General features: G+C 27.0%; 1 protein-coding gene across 1 annotated transcript in view; it reads left to right on the top strand.

The window, feature by feature from the left end:
• LOC107438948 (rhomboid-related protein 2) overlaps nucleotides 1-18,544 on the top strand; it is a 303,078-nt gene that overhangs the window by 151,855 nt on the left and 132,679 nt on the right. The window contains exon 3 of the mRNA XM_043042883.2: nucleotides 17,606-17,725. Within this exon, the coding sequence (XP_042898817.1) occupies nucleotides 17,642-17,725 (84 nt within the window). The 5' untranslated portion in view covers nucleotides 17,606-17,641. The remainder of the gene's footprint in view (nucleotides 1-17,605; nucleotides 17,726-18,544) is intronic.

The raw sequence follows: 18,544 nt of genomic DNA, 5'->3' as shown, positions 1-18,544 counted from the left end.
GAACTGATATATCTAGACGATGCCTTAATGCAATTAATTTTTTTATTTCTTCGTAAAATTATAATTTTTTGATTATGCAAATTGTCTAGGAAAATATAAAGCTCTGTATTTATTTTCAATTATCAAGTATCTAATTTTTTATGTTCCTTTAATTTTATATTAGTAGAAATACATAGCGATTTTAATTGAAGTTATTATTGCTTTTAAATTAATTATTATCTATTAAATACTAATTAATTGAAAAATATTTTTTAATTATTATTCTTAAATAAATTATTACTTGTAAAATATTAATTAATCATGATTTTTTTAATTATTATTATTTCGTGAAGTAAAGTGACCAGCCGAATTTATGGGAAACTGTTTTCTCCTAATTCACATCCTGTTACTACTCTGTATTTGTTTCGAAAGTTTTATCGATTTTTGGTGTTTATAATTTGCAGTTGTTAATGTTGTACCTGTTACTGTTTGGATAAACTTAATTCCTAGCAGTGATTATAAATGATATTATTCAGTGATAAATCTTGCTATCTCTCTGTATCAATCCGCGTTGCATGACTGTAAGCGGCATAATTATAATTAACAAGATCATTAATTTCAATACGCGTTTAACGAGTAGCATTCAAAGAGGATTTGGTTTGTATAAAGTTTATTAAAGGCAAGATTTTGTTAAATTTTGTCCTTCGTAAATTTAAGCTTTATGAATAAATATTTTAATTGGATAATTCTTAAAAGTTCGAAATTAAATTAAAGAAATGATACGTTTTAATAATCCGTGAATTAACTATAATATGGTGCAAATATGCTGATAACTTAATTAGGCGTTAATTTAAAGCATTTTTCTATCCAAATTGATTCACCGTACCGTATAATCAAATATAAGTGCGATAAGTTTAACTTAGTATATTAATGCACTATAATACATTATAAAGTTATTTTCAGCTATAATACGGTGCAAATTTGCTGCTTACTTAATAAAGCGTTAAACTGAACCATTGTTCTATTCATTTTGAATCATGATATTGTGTATGAATTTTAAAAATATAATAATATGTTTTACCTTAAAACCATATGTAGTACAATTCGATATTAAGGTACCATTTACCATAATGAAATGCAATTAGCTGATATCTCGAAATTAAACCATGTTTCTCTCCAAGTTAAATCAAAGTATAGTATAATCAAGTGTAAGTTCGATAATATGACTTAACTTAGTATGTTAATGCACTGTAATACTGTATTAAAGTACTTTCTGGTATAATACGTTACATATTTAATGCTCACTTAATAAGGTATTAAATGGAACCATGTTTCTTTTCAAATATAATCATATTATCATGCAATGAGTTTAAAAATTACCATAATATGGCTTAATTTAAAACCACATTAATGTACTATAATATGGTATTAAGGTACCATTAACCATAATACAATGCAATTTACTGATCACATAATTTGTAGTTAAATTAAACCATGTTTCTTTCTAAGTTAAATCCTCGTATCCTGTAATCCGTTTAAGTTCCATAATTTGGTTTAACTTAACGGTTTATTGATGCTTTATAATACTGTATTGAGGTATTTTCAGCTATGAATTTGCTGTTAAGCTAAAGCGTTAAATTGAACCATACTTATTTTCAAATGGAATGACATCATCGTGTAATGAGTAAAGAACCATAATAAGGTTTAACTTTGAACCACATTAATGTACTATAATATTGTATGTAAGGTACCATTAACCATAATGCAATACAATTGCAATAAGCCGTTAAAATGAACCATGTTTCTTTTCAAATTGAATTATAATATCTTGTTATGAGTCTGAAAAGTATTATAATATGATTCGACTTAAAACCATATGAATGTACTTTAATATGGTTTCAAGATACCATTTACCATAATACAATGCAATTTGATGATAGCGTAATAAGGCGTTAAATTAAACCATATTTCCATCCAAGTTGAATCATATTATCCTGTAATCAAGTTTAAGAATTGCAATAATATGGTTTAGCTTAGTAGTTAATTAAGTTTGCCACACATTGAAACAATCTCACGATCTTTTGGTTCAGCAAGCTTTTACTAAACTTCTAGCAGTGCAGTTGCTTAGTGATATGTAATATGGTAAAAATTTGGTTCGAATATTTACAAAGAAATTGCATTTTAAATTTCGAAAAATAAAGTTTTTCCTCAGAATAACCTGTTTTTATCAATATAAAGTTAATGTATAATAAATAACATTACTTTTGGTATAGTGTCGTATACCAAAGTTATAAATAAATAAAAAATACTTAAACAATTAAATTTCGATTGCTAGTTTTTTTGTTCTTCGGATTTATAAATTTTTGTCATTGACATAACACGAAATTTCTCGTTTTTTATCACACTTTAAATTTGAAATAAAGAAACATGATGACTATCAGCTCTTTTAAAATTATTTATCTAATGTTATCTGGTAAATTAAACGTTTTAGTAACAAAATCTTATTTTTCTTTTCTTTTCTTTGAAATATTTTAATATAAAGGCAAATGTAACCTTTAACTTTCTAATAGATGACGCAAAAATAATTGAAAAATAAATCATAAAAAAAGAAAATTTGTGAATTTTTGTTACTATGCTTCTGGCAGGATACTGATCACAAAACAGCTGCTAATTCGGGGAGATCGTTGCTCAAATCCGTGGATGTCGGGGGAGTGCGTGGTGAGAAGTTAGTGAATTAAAAGCTGGATTTCGGTTTCATGAAGAAATTTTAAAATGCAATTTTCGTTTAAGTTTTCTTTATCTCTACATCTTTACAAATTGGTTTTCTCTCAAATTAATAGATGGCAGCACTAACTCTCTACGTGATTGCATTTGAAACTATTTTGAAAAGTAAATGTAATGTTAATGAGATCTTCTAGAAATATAAACAAAACGTTGTTTTAAAGAAGAAGACGTGCATTTACTAGTTTTTTGAAGTCAATAAAAATATTTTTAGCCGTTTCTTTATTTGGGCATCTGTAATGCAAATCTCACAAATGTGAGATACATACTTCACCGTTTTTTCGAGTATAAAAACTTAATTGCAAATTAAGAGAAGAATATAAAGAAAAACGATTGAATAGCGAAGACACATTAGTTTTTTTTAATCTACCATTGCCGAACTATATTAACGAGTAATAACATCGCTATGATTCACAACATTTAACTTAAGATTTTTTTAAAAGTTTAACTGCTTATATTTTCCTTTTTTTGCAGCGGTACCAATTAATTATACAATAGATACTTTCTATTTGGGAAAAAAATAGAATCCTCTCATAGAAGGTTATAACATGATTAGTGCCTCTAAAAATATGTTCCTTTAGCACGTAATGTATTTGTGCCTAGATGTTGCAGACGACATCCCACGACTTAACGTTAGATTATTGTGGCAACAGCCACGCCCAGAGAAGGCGCGTGTGCTTTGTCCTTAATGAAGTTGTTACCGAGTTCGGTTAATGGATAATAAGTATCCCATCAGCTAACTAGAAGGGTTTAATATTTAACTTTGCGCTATCATAAAACCCAACTCATTAGGAAGGCGACACATTTTGAGCTGGAAATAAAAAAATTTCTGTTACGGTAATTTGTTCCATAGCTCTTATTTGAAAATAATTTAATTTTTAAAGGATGTCACATTAACTACAGAAAACGTTGTTTTGTCAGGAAATTTCGTGATTTTTTTCTTTCATTTATTTTTTTCTTTTGAAGGAACGCTAACTTTCACATACTTGAAATTAAAGTAATAATTTAGTTTTAAAAGATCGTTATAGATTCCATCGAAAATATAGCTAGTTGGGAAAATCTTCGTTAGTATTTTTCTTGCCGTTTAATTTCTTCAATTTTAAATTTTAACCAAAAAAAATATTCCTCGGCATAGTCAGAAACAAAACTCGTATTTTTTTTAAATTTGAAACATATATTTGAAATTTGAGTAACAATTTAATTTTGAAAGATCGTTATAGTTTCCATCGAAAATATAGCTAGTTGGGAAAATCTTCGTTAGTATTTTTCTTGCCGTTTAATTTCTTCAAATTTAAATTTTAACCAAAATAAATATTCCTCGGCATAGTCAGGAATGAAACTCTTTATTTTTGGCGATTCAGTCCCGTTGACAGTCATTTCGTCAAAAAATTACGAGATTTTGGACGAAACACGAACTATGATCTAATGAACTATGAACTAATTTGACAAAACAAAATTTATTTTCAAACAATTCAATTTTCAAACACTTGAAATATGAATAACTAATTACGATTTGAAAGAATTTCTACAAAAAATTTAACGTGCTAGGAACACTCTCGCTATTATTTTCCTATCTAGATTAATTTCTACAAGTTTTAGTTTTAATCAACATAAATAGCCTTTTATGTTTTCAAAGATAAGACACTTCAGCAATCCTTGAGCTGTCAGTGATAATCTTTTCCGTGACAGCTCGAAATGAATTTAAAAAGTCGTCAAAAATGTCGAAATCACGATATTTTTGACGAAATGTTAACTTTTTTCATATTAGACTAAATTACACATGTGTCTTCTCAGCATAGATATCAGCAAAGATATTTTAAAAACTTTTTATCTGATATGAAAAACGATTACATTGTAAGACGGGATGGTAAAGGAGTTAGTGCGCTCGCTTGTAAATCGAGTTTTCAGATTCAGATCCTACTAATTACTGAGATTTCATTATTTCTTACTTCTTTTGTTTAAGGTGTATTATCTTAATCAATTAAAACTTATTGTAATGTATCATTATAAGCTTGAAGCTTTTGGATAAATTCGTTCTTTAAAACAAGTGAGGATAGTAATTATATTTCCCTACATTCTTAGCTAAGCTAGAATTAAAATCGCGAAAAGAATTCATTCTTAATTGAAGATTCTTTCTATTTGTTGGGTTTAGAAAGACTAATTCTCGCAACAAAAACTAAACGTCTGTCTCTTATTGATTATGAAATACTCCGCGAAATGAAAACAATGAATGCATATTTGTATTTTTAATCTCAAGTTTTAATCTGCGCAAATTGAAAATATGATTTGCTTTTCACCCCTCCGGGCGGAATTATTATTTGAACGGAAAGAGTTTAACAACAAAAAAAAAAAAAACTTTTTCACACTCCGAAGATTTATTTGCTTCTTAAACTTACGTAACTCCATTCTATTTAGATATTTATTTTTGATATTGAATTTGATCGCATCAAATATTAATATGATTATTTAACTATCTAATTAAAATCCTTCATACTTTTAAATCAAGTGTATCCAGAAAATGTATGTAAATATTTCATTAAGTAACATAAACTAGATGCGAGTCCCTTTCATATTTGTAGAACATATATTCCTTTCATAGGTTATTTTTCTGTATTCTTGCATCACGATCTATAATTAATATTTATTTTAAAATTTATGCGTGATAGACTTTCGTAAACATGATCAAACTTCCTCAGTCGCATAATGTTATTATTATTAAAAAAATCGTATAGCTTCAAAATCGAATTCCAGTCGTCGTTTAACATTTTATTAAATAAATTTTCATTTGTTGAGTATTCTTAAGATTAAACGATTTTATAATGTGTTGCGATAAGCGCTATTTGATTTTTTTAAAATTATAATTATTTACGTTGCAGACTAATACGCAGACATTAACTTATGCTCTGCCCCGTTTTATGTTTTTCCAATAAGGGAAAACAATTTCAGTTATTTTTATTTAAAGAATCTGTTTATCGAGTAATTTAGTTGGACTTCTAAATAAGTATTCTAAAAAGATTAGTAACAGCACTTAAATCATTAATTTCGAAATTTTTAGGTAGTAAATATTATGTCTTCAAAAGTATTATGAGACTGATTTACTCACTCGTGTAATATTTTTGATGCCATAAAAATAAAATCGTGTAATTTTGAAATCGTAAACTCGTCGATAGCCGCTTTTATTTTTATCCTGTCCTGTGTTTTTTACAGTCAGTGGAAACAACTTCCGTTTTTTTTTTTTTTTTTTTTTTTTTTTTTTTTTTTTTTTTTTTTTTTTTTTTTTTTTTNTGGAGAGGCGCTATGTTGCGCTTCATGGAGAGGAAGACCACGAGAACCTCCCACGGTTAGCCTGACGGCAATGGGACTCTAACCCATGATCCGTCTACCACTGAGGATATTTCATGTCAGCACTGTGGTCGGTGCAAGCCGGATGCGGAATTCGTATCGACTAGCCACAGCCGGGATCGAACCCCGGTTCACCTCATTGCCAGGCGAACGCTTTATCCCCTGAGCCATCGCGGCTCAACTTCCGTCGAAGTGAATTTCTTCAGTTCTACAACTTCTGTTGTGGAAGTTAATTTGCAATAAAAAAAATTTTTTTTTTACAATATAACATATAAGCATTACCTTATTTTTGGCCTATTGTAAGGAAGTTAAAATAGCTTTTGATACACCGTAAAAAATTTCAGAAACTAATTTTGACTCTACAAAAATGTTTCCGAAAATCTCAGAGAACTTAATTTAATATCAGGTTTTATATCAATCGAGAAACATTTCTTTTATTTTCAAAATTTGGAAAATTAAATCTCAGTTTCACCGATTCAGTTTCAGAGTGTAGTGTAGCTACCACTATAACTATAAAAATTCAATTCACTAGTGTAGATAAGACATGTTTACTCGATTTTGTCAGGAGTTATATATGATATATGACGGTTGATAGTGTCTGTAGCCTAGCCCCTCATTGGTGACACGCGGACGTGATCTGAACACGCCTACCTGGAAAAAACAAACGACTGTAACGCCCTCTTCGATTTGAGCACACCAAGTTCGAATGATAGCACGCAATGAATAGTCGACTTGCTATTTGTCACTGCGACATTTTCTCCTCACGTCGTTGCTACTCAATATCGATCACACATAACGGGCGCCAGTTCACACTCGACTTCTAATTACCAACACAGGATCGACTACACCCACAACCGTGATCTTAATACAGCTCTTACGACTAGCACTCATAGCCCAGTGATCTTAATACAGCTCTCTCGGCCTTTGGAGATTTTATTACGCATGATATAACTTAAATGCTTTAAAGCATGGCATGAAAATCATTTATTCTGTAAAATTTAGTTTTCTGTTTTGTATTTTTCTCTAAATATGTGCTGATAGAGAATGTAGTTTTTAAAACCAAAATTTCCGGCAAACCGTTACCATATGAACTAAAAATTACCAGGTGGAACGTTTACATACCGTGTATTTTGGTTTTTATTACCAGAATTTGGGTATTTGTTGACAAGAAATGTCATCACCATACAGTGCTGTAATTTTACCATAATTTGAATCTTCATGTGCAGCAGGAAGAAATTTATTTACAGAATAATGGATATATTTACAGACCAGCTGACATTATTTATATTTGACCTTTTATAAGGTAATTTTGCAATTTGCTATAATTTATTTACGGAATAACAGACATGGTTACAGACCAACAGATATTGATTTATTTTTAATTATGTTTCTCAGTTTTTTAACCTAAAAGCAGATTTTTTACAAAAGTTATCTTGCAACAGAAAATAATTTATTTATGGAATAATAGATATATTTACTGACCATCAGACATTAATTTATGCTTTGTCTTGTTTTTTGTTTTATAAAGAAATTTTTTATTTCAAGATATTTTTTGTTGCAATCGGATACAATTTACATGTAGAATAACAGACATGTTTACAGACTGACAGGCATTACTCTATTTTTAGTTCTATATTTTCAACTTTGAAGAAGGTTAAGACACCCTTTTTTCAGAAGTTAATTTGCAGCAGAATAACGGACATATTTACAGATCAACAAACATTAATTTATGCTTAGCTACTTTTTAAAAAAAGTAAAAAAGAAACTTGAAACATCTTTTAATGCAAAAGTCATTTTTCGAAAGGATATAATTTATTTACAGATTAACAGACTTGTTTACAGACCAACACACATTAATTCATTTTTAGTTCTGTTTCTTCTTTTTTTTAAGAAAACTGAAAACATATTCTTAAACAGAAGTATTATGCAAAAGTAAATCATTTATTTTCAGAATAACGGACATATTTACATATCAACAAACATTAATTTATGCGTAGACTTGTTTTTTATTTTATAAAAAGAAATTTTAAGCATCTTTTATAGCAAGAGTAATTTTGCAACAGCATATTATTTACAGAATAACAGACATGGTTACAGACATTAATTTGTTTTTAGTCCTTTTCTTCCTGTATCGAAGAAACTAAAACATCTTTTTTTACAGAACTTATTCTTTAACATGAAATAATTTATTCGCGTTTTAACCTATGTTTTGTAGTTTTTACAGAAATTTGAAATATATTCTATTGCTGAAATTATTCTAACTGAATGTTAAATAATAATAATAATAATCTGGAAGGCATTTATCAATATTTTAATTGAATGATTTGTACAAATATTATCAAAGATTATAAATAATTAACGCCATTAATTCCAAAATTTTAATGGTTTTGAAATTAATGTTAAAAACTAATGTAAAAGTTTTAAACATTTTTCTTAAATTATATTTTTCTTTTCATCAAACACAAAATTGTTCTTTCGTGTAAGTTGTTTATTAAACTTAAAATAAATCAAAACATAGCAGGCGTCACTAATGGTCCGTTGAAATTTCATATTTCGATTTGCATCTTGGTTTCAAAATCTAAAACCCATTCTGTGGAATGTTCTACATATTCATCAAATATGTAGACCATTTCAGTTGAATAATTATCGATTTTTCGTCTTTTCGCATAGCATTCATTTTCGAACTTGAATATGCACTAAAAGTGTATATCTTTATTATCATAAATCTTTACACAATTAAAGATAGTTTATAGACAGATTAAACACATTAATAATTACAAACATCGGAAATCAATGAAGGCATAACAAAGCATTTTTTTCCTCCGAGGAAAATTGAAAACATATTTTTATTGCTCCAATAAAAGCATTTCTAGATGCATAAATAAACCGTTCTAAGACTTTTCACGCTTTTAGACGTGATAAAAAAAAAATGCTATTTTAGCATCGTTTTCTTACATTTATTGAGTTTATGCCGCCGTTTTTACGGAATCGATTTGTTGATTGTTGCCATTATGTTGATAAAACTGATAAGAAAATATTGTGGGATATCAAATGTACATAATATTAAAAGACGGATTTAAATGTTGGAAAGATTTTCAGAAAAAACATTGATGTTTAATAAATCTGAAAATGTAATTCTAGGGTAATGCTTTTGCATTGAATAAAAATGACGTTTATATTTTGGTCTAAAATCTTCTTTTAAAAATATTTTTATGTGGAATTGCGTTGTTATTTTATACTATTCGGTTTTAAAAAATATTTAGTTTTTTAATAAACATTCGAACTGAAACGTGTAAAATAGAACATACAAAAAGAGATAAAGTATTAAACAAAATGTCGCTTTGAAAATTTTATTTTAAACCAACTCAACGGTTCAAAATAAAACTTTACACTAACTGTAGAATGGAAAACTCGGTTAGAGGTTATATGAATTCTCTTCGACAAAATATTACATTGATAAAGTATATATTTTTAAAACTGAATCTTATAAGTATAAAATACATGGAATGATATGTGGAACTTCAGGGCATTTTTTAGTTAAGAATGTTTTGAGAATGTATTATTTTTCTAATTTCACTTTGAAACGAAATTTATTTAGAATGCAGTTTATTCATTCGTGATTCAAATAAAATTTATTCCAATGCATTATTCCAATAAAATTAAACTCCTGTGAAATTTTACAAAAAATTTTATTAAGCCTCGTTAGGCCTCAAAAATTAGAAAAACTAATTGCAAGTAACAACAAGTTACCTTAGCTAAAATATATATTAATAACCTAAATTTACTAAAATAATCAATAAGTGTGCATAAGGTATCATTATTAAATATATTATAAAATATATTAAACTTATTATAAAATATCGTAAAAAATATCATTATTTTGCCAAAAACCTTCATTGCTTTCTAAAAAGTATAAAAGGATGCGTTTAAATAAATTAAAATTGATTAACTGATCAAATATTTCGAATTTCAGTCTGATAAAAATGATCGAACCAGTAAAAAATCACAAATAATTGTTTATATTTTTTAGAATTAAGGTTTTTTTTCTAGCCGTTATGGATTTATTCAATGAAAGGTGTGTCCCAATCTGTTCTACTTAGTGAGGCATTCATGCATTTTTAGTCAATATTTAATTTTGTTGCAGTCAAATAACTAAATAATTTACGAATTACTTAATTATTGTCAAATAATAATTATATAACTTCAATCGATAGTGCGCTGAAAAAATTTATTGCTGTATGAAAAATTACTGTAAAACAATAAATTGTATGTTACGTAAAATTTAAAAGCAAATTTTAGCATTTCTTTTCATAGAAAATGTGAATACTAATTTTTCCTGCACATTAACACATGGTGGCAATAGCGTTTAAAACGATTTGCGAGCGCCCTCCTCAATTCAATGCTAGTTTTTGAATTATCGTCTGTCTTCATTCAAAATCAATCGTTTACAGCAAGAAGCAGTCACGTTCATGGAAACGAAAGTAACACAACTTTAAAATATAAAAATTCACTTCCGTGACCAAGTAGGGGATGAATAGTCGGAGAGTAAAAGAGAACTATAGTATATCACTCTTCCCTGTGTTTTCATCACCTCAGCACTTTCCATTATGTTCTGATTCAATGGAGATGCCAAGAAAGCAAGATGATAAAAAAAAATAATGATAAAAAAGTAAAAAAAAAGCAAACGATAATAAAAAATATAAAAGCTACCTGAAGTAAAGTGAACGGAACGGCAAGAGATGGTAACTTAGGAGGGCATCGGGAGTGGGGGAGACACATTTTTCACTTTGTGGCCGTTTCAAATGGTGCAATTTCCGAGTTGTCAATCAACAATAAAACGCAGCGACTTGTGATGGGTTGTGTAAGTAATAAACTGTGGTTTTGTCGGTGAATGGCTGGAATGAAATATCTTTTTATTATGTTTTTAAACTTTAGTATTCTTTTTGTTGGAACAAGTATGAACTGAGATAGCGAGTGAGATTTTAGAAACGCTTTTTAATAGATGCGTTTTGTAACTTGCTTTTTTTTTCTAAGTGTAATACAGAGCTGGATGCTTTTTATTCTTTTTTTTTTCTTAAAGTGCAAAACGTTATCGCATATTCAGTGAAAAATTGTTTTGAGCCTACCATACAGTGACTGATTGACGAAAGTTGAAAAGTCAGCACTTTTCAGTATTTAAATTCTGTTTTCAATATGTTTAAAGTTTATGAGTGCATCCACACAAAATGACAATTCTAAACAACAAACTAATACGTGTCGATCAATAATCTCAGTTTGTTTGTTTTAATTTTTTTCCCGTAATTTTCTCACCTATAATTTTCAAAGACCGTGGAAACCCTGTAAATGAGTTTATAAGGTGCTTAGTACCGGCTAAAGAAAGAAACAGATAGGCAAGGCAATATAATTACAAGTGTAAGAATTTTTATACAGTTATTTTAGTTCTTAAATGAAGAATGCTTAAACCTTTTTATGCTGTTAATTCATTTTCAAATACTTTACTAGTCAATTACTTCCTTTTTCCGTTACTTTAGTTCTTAAATAAAGAATTTTGTATGCTGCAAATTCAAATGTTTTCAATTACTTACTATTTTATATTACTTTAAGTCTTAAATAAAGAATTTTTAAGCCTTTTAATGCTGTACATTTAAATGTTTTCAATAACTTTATTATTCAATTACTTACTTTATCTGTTACTTTTAGTTCTTTAATCAAGCATTTTCATGCTGTAAATTAAATTAAAATGTTTTCAATTACTTTACTATTCAATTACTTACTTTATCCGTTACTTAAATGAAGTATTTTTATGCTGTAAATTCAAATATTTTCAATTTAATTAAGAGCTATGCACAGTAAAAAATATTTTACTCTTAATTTGTGAAATAAAGTTGGGCTCTACTTTTATTCTAAGTTTATTCATCACTAATAAAACCAATATTAAGCTATTTACAAATATAATTACAAATTTTAATCCGTATAATTAGTATTACTTAACATAAAAGTTTTGAATATTATGAATTCTTTTATAGATTTCTATACAAATGTTATAAATTAAGGATTAAATTCGTAAAAAATTCAAACACTTTTCTCAATTGAATATGATATTTCAATTGTTTAAAAGTTGTTCTATTATGGGATAATAAATATAATAATCAATGATGCATGATTAGAAAAACGTTTTTATAAATAATTTTTTAGAAATTATCTTTATTGAAAAAACTAACTTCTTGTTTTTAGGAAGAGTAATTTATTATTAAAAATTTTCGTTTTACATTTTAAAACTCAATTTATATTTTAAACTCGATTTACACGGTTTAAAACTCGATAAACAAATGCATCCGATGCAAATTACATGGTAAAATAATGTTTGTATAATTTTGCAAAGATAATATTCAAATAATTGCCCAAATTTGTTTACTAATTTTGTTAAGAAAGAATTATTTAATTTTTATCTAAATTTTCCTAAGAAAAGAGTACGTATGTAATTTAAAAACATCATAAACTTTAATTATAATTTTCATGCTTATTTATTTTGAAAAGAAAGTTAAAATTGTGTTTTTCAAGATTAAAAACATCTTTACTAACTGGACAATATTAAATTGCAAATGTTTCAGTTTATGTTTAAACATTCAAAATAAATATTTTAGTACATTAATCTTTAACGTGCAGTCGTCTCTCTTTTTAAATCTCGCCAATGTAAAGAAAATGTCTTCATTTTATGAATAAATATTCTTATAGCGCTCTTGAAAAATTCTTATTAAATAACATACTTTAATTTGCCAATCTTCAGTTTTAAGCAAATATTAATTACTGAGAGAAAAACTGTATTAAATAACATTAAAAGGTAATTCATGTCATTCTTTTTAAATAATTTATTATAAAGATATTTTTCAATTTAAGAGACAGAAAAAGAAATTTAAATATTTGTCACTAATGCCTCTCTATATAGAATAATATTATTTATTAAATTAACTGTATTTCTGACAGCTTAAAACTCAAATATGTGAAGTATATACCATTTTAAAGAATTCATCATATTTTACGTCGTGAAGGCTTAAAAAAAATCATTATTTTGCCATTAAGTATTCAAATTTCGAATAGGCTTTCTATTTTTGAATAATGTTACCCTATTCAAACAAATAAATCTTTTAGAATTGTTTGGAAGGAAAAAAAATTACTTCCAAGTATTTTATATGATTTAAGAGATAAATTTTGTTAGTTTAAAAATTTCTTCTAATTCTTATCGAGATTATTTATAATCCACTTAATTGAACAGTTTTCATATTTGTCGTTTTAAATGAGTTTTCATTTAAAAAAAAAATTAATTTCAAATAGTGCTATAATTCAACACGTTTGTAATTATTTTTATTAACGTGTTTTTATTTCTAATTACGCATTTATTGATTTTTCGAATAAGGTAAACTACTAAATTTGAATAAGGTAATTCTTCAATTTTTTGTATAAGGTAAATTTTGAATAAACTAAACTTTTGAATAAGGTAATTCTACAATTTTTTGAATAAGGTAATTGAATAAGGTAAATTTTGAATAAGATAATTCTTAAATTTTTTGAATAAGGTAATTGAATAAGGTAAATTTTGAATAAGATAATTCTTCAATTTTTTGAATAAGGTAATTGAATAAGGTAAATTTTGAAAAAACTAAACTTTTGAATAAGGTAATTCTTCAATTTTTTGTATAAGGTAATTGAATAAGGTAAATTTTGAATAAACTAAACTTTTGAATAAGGTAATTCTACAATTTTTTGAATAAGGTAATTCTTCAATTTTTTGAATAAGGTAACTGAATAAGGTAAATTTTGAATAAGATAATTCTTAAATTTTTTGAATAAGGTAAATTTTGAATAAGATAATTCTTCAATTTTTTGAATAAGGTAATTGAATAAGGTAAATTTTGAAAAAACTAAACTTTTGAATAAGGTAATTCTTCAATTTTTTTCAGTTTGTTGAAGATTGTAAAAAAAAAATTGAAGAAACAAATTAAAAAAGAAATACTTAGAACTATCTTTTAAAACTCAACGCTTTGATTAAAAAAAATTTAAGAATTATTTACACGTACCACTGCCTCTAGTTTGCCAGTTCGAATTTTATCGAATGAAAAGTCTAATTTTTCGAACGAAATTGTGGTAAGTCACAGTCATAATTTTTACATAGACATTAGAATTTCGCTTGCCTGAACTAATTGAGATTGTTAGCTTTTTCGGATTATTGAAAGTCGTATTATCAGAAATTCCATTTACAATTGATATTTTACACATTTTTTTAACATTATTAAAAGAAATTTGTGTATCGAAATCGCCTTATTTTTATTACTCTACCTTGTCCCACCCCCGCCAGGGGGCATCCAGGGAGTACTGATAGATTACAAACATAATTATAACATGGAGAATTGAAAACATTAAAGAACATAAAATTGAAAATATTGTGGATGGTGAACAATTACAGATGGAAAGATGAGATCAATCAAAACACTTGATTTACAAGTAAACAGTAGTAGTTTTGAAATTTACACTGTCTAGTACTCGAAGAGATAAAGTGAATTTGTTTCAGAGCACGATTTTGCATGATCCATTCCAATTATTTTGTCTTCCTATTATTCCACGTATTTAAAAAAAAAAAAACTATGGTAAAAGATTTGCCGGAAAAATTCTTGAGAAGGCCAGGGCCCACTCTGCGCTGTTGAGTCAATGAATAAAGAGAATACGCTATAAAATTCTTTTTATTTATAAAGTTTGAGAAGAAATGTTGGTTCTGATTTTCTGAAATTTCAAGTTATCAGGGTTCAGATTACCGGAGTTTTAAAGTATTTATAAATAATTAATTTGCATTTTATTTTTCATATTATCATTAGAATATTTTAATACATTTCACTGAACTTCGTAATTACTTCTTTATATACCTAATTTAAATATTGTTCCTGATACGTCAAATATGATTTAAAATTTGTAACGAACTTGTGAATTTTGTCACTTATTTACTGCATTTAATTGGAATATTATTCTTCCATTCAAAGAAAAAAAAATAAAAAACTGTCGTGATCGTAAAAAGAGGTCCTTTCCGCTATTTTACTTTTTTCTCCTAAAAAATGCAATGAAAAACAGCTTTGCGAAATGTATGCAAATTTTTTCTGGCTTCCGTCGACGAAAAAACTTTAAAACTCACCGTGAACGGGGTAACAGTCTAAAATATTTTAGTTTCTTACGCCATTTGCTGTTTTACTTTTGTTTTTTTCAGGCAAAATTTTTTTTAATATGTATATTTCTGGTTAGAAATAAGCGCAGAAATAACAACAACAAAAAAATATCGGAAAATTATTTTAAAGTTTTAGCAACATAAACGTCAAAACAAAACTTTATTATGATTTTTCTATACTGCTTTCTGTGAAAAACTTTTAAAGTAGTTTTTATAATAATTTTATCCTTGTTTAATAGATTAAAAATACCTTCGTGTTAAAATTCACTTCTCCTTTTATTTGTTTTAGAAATGCAAGGTGGGTTTGTTTTAACGAGAATTTTTTAATTGTAGGAGATGAAACCTTTTTGTGTAGAATAAGAGTTCGATCATATTTTTTTTTATTTAATCCTATGACCCTAAAAATGCTATATGCTTTTTATGATCATATGTATGCTCTGTGTGATCATCATACATATGAAAACATACATATGGACAGAAAATTTTTTTGTGCAAAATTAAAAATATTTTATTTTGCTTTAATAATTATCATCATTTATTTATTTTATATTATATAATTTCAGTTTTATACAATATCCCATTATATCCCTTTACATAGTTTCAGTTTTTGCATTTTTGATGTCCAAAAAGGAAAAATGCGAAATTTAGCCATTGCATAAGAAAATAAAAGACTTTTAAAACAGATACTAGGCATTTCATCTCCGAAATCGGGGAATTTTCGGATATGCGACCAATAAAAGTTTCAAACAAAAACATTTTGAAGCAAAATGAAAAACAGAGTATTCTAAATATTTTTTAATCTAAATATCGGATTTTTACGCTCTAAGTTATTTTAATAAGTCAAGAAAAAGACTTTAAATTAAAATTAAACGCTGCAGGCGATACACTGTTAGAATTTTCATTCTAAAATTATGGTAAAACAACAGCAGTCTGTCCATCCAATTAACCCTAAAGTTTACGATAAAGAATATTTTAAACCTTTACAGTTTTGAAACAGTTTACAACCAGTATGGTTTAAAAAAACAAATACAAAACTATACGGTTATTTAACCATGTACAATGAGCATGTTTTAAAACCGTGAGAAAAGAATTTTTAATGGACGTTTAAGACAGTTCAGTAGTTTTATGTCATCTATGCGTATTCTAACAACGTATGGTTACAACTATGGTTACAGCAACGTATGGTAAGTGCAAGTCACTGGTAACTCTTCATGTGTTGAAGGGAATATTGTGGGGTCAACGCTGGGACTCGAACATCCAGTCTCTTGGTCACGAGATTGATAGATTAGTCTTCTTAGCTATAATATGTACCCATTTGCCAAGAACTAAATGACTTCTCTAATAGTTTGCACGATAAAATTCTTGTTGTTTAAACTTACTGGCGAAAGCAGTTAATAACGATTTTTCTCACAATTAACAGTTTGAATACCATCTTATTTATGATTATTTCACTGCTTTGTTCGAATATAGTAAAATAACTATTAAATAAATTTTTATTTAACCATTTTTTCCTAGAAATTTCAAACAATGTAGATAAATTATGAAATCATAGGAAAATATGCTGTAAATTTAGTTTTATTTTATGATTTCCTACATTTTCCTTTGTCATATAGCTCTGTCAAAGCAAAATATTAGAATTATCGAATCAATCAAATGATCGCTTTTTTAGGGATATTGTAAAAATGCCACATATGTCATAAATATGCATAATTATCTTTTAGCATAAATTATTTTTCAAAACTCCATTTCTTAGGTATCATACGTTTGAATTGATAATAGAACCTTTTCTTTATTTTAAATTTGATTGAAAAGCATGTTTTTACAATGTCCAGAAAGAAAGTTTTAATTTTTTTCAACAATTACCAACTACCTAATAAAATTTAATTGATCTCAAATTATTTTTTATTAGTTACTATTGCAATTATAACAACAACTTTTTATTCTAACATAAATGTAAATTCTGACATTTATATTTCCGTCATTTAATATCGAATATAAAGTATAAATAAATTATGAAAAGCTTTATAGATAAAAGAAATGCATCAAAAATTTACTTAATAAGCACAACTATTTAAATAAAGCATTTATTCTTTTCAACTTCCAAGGAAGAATTTTACTTCCATTGGAACATTTATCATATAAAAAATAAAATTTATATTAAATAAAAGAATTTTTTTCTCGTATTGTCCCATTTTTAATTTTTTCTTAAACTATCATGATCAATTGTCCTTTAGTTATTAATTGCTTTATTCTTAATAGTGATAGATTAATCTGTTCTTTTTTTTACTATTTTAGAAAAAGAATAGTTTTGTGCGAGAGAAGTGAAGTGAAATGGTGTCAGCCATGCAGCTGGAGACAGTTTCTGGCGAAATGGAGGAGTTGGAGCTGGAAGCGCATCACATTCTCCTGAATGACGTAAGCGATTTGTTTACAAAATCTCCCAAACGATATTTTGTCGGAATCATTTACGCTTTGCTTGTCACAAATCCGTAATTCTTAATAACATTCAAGCGCGCTGAAATATTTGTTTGTTTGGCTCACTGGAAAGTTAATTTATTTTGAGTCAGAGAGAATATTATCTTGCTTTAAAATTTTCTTTGACGAGATTCTGCGTCCTCAACGTCTGGAATAATTTAAACTAGCTCAAATGAAAACGTTGCATAAGCTAAAATTTTAAATAAACCTGATATGAATATACAAACATAGGTAAATAAACTTTTAAAATTTCAAACAAGAAGAAAACTGAATAAGAATAACAAGAGAATAATATTATCATTGTTTCGATTGCACCCAAATTTTCTTATTATAATCATATTTTAAGATTGTCGTCTTTTATTGCTTAAGCACACTTTCTACTTCCTTTTCTAAATCCTTATTTTCGGGGAGAAAATTTCAATTCTTATTTTCAATGAAAATCTTGTTAGAATTCAAAATTCGCATTACCTTTAAAATATTGTTGAAAAATAATTTTGAAAACAAAATAGTTTTTTAGAAATACCTCATTTAGTTCTACAGCAAAAATTTAAAGCTAAAAATCAGAAAACGATTGCAAAAATCCGACATTTTCTGAAATCGTTTGCTAAAAAATTGCGTTCTTTTTTTTACTCTCTTCAAATTTTTTCTGGACTAAAGAGTATAGCTTAAAATTAGTAAAGTGCGAAATAGTTTTGATAACTATGTGATGAAATAATTTAACTATAAATTTTAATTTTTCTTCTGTTTATTTTTTACTTA

The sequence above is a fragment of the Parasteatoda tepidariorum genome, chromosome 5 (assembly GCF_043381705.1).
Source record: "Parasteatoda tepidariorum isolate YZ-2023 chromosome 5, CAS_Ptep_4.0, whole genome shotgun sequence".
In the NCBI taxonomy this organism is placed as follows: domain Eukaryota; kingdom Metazoa; phylum Arthropoda; class Arachnida; order Araneae; family Theridiidae; genus Parasteatoda; species Parasteatoda tepidariorum.
Note: the sequence above shows the minus strand (reverse complement) of the source record. Positions and strands in the feature narration are given on the sequence as shown.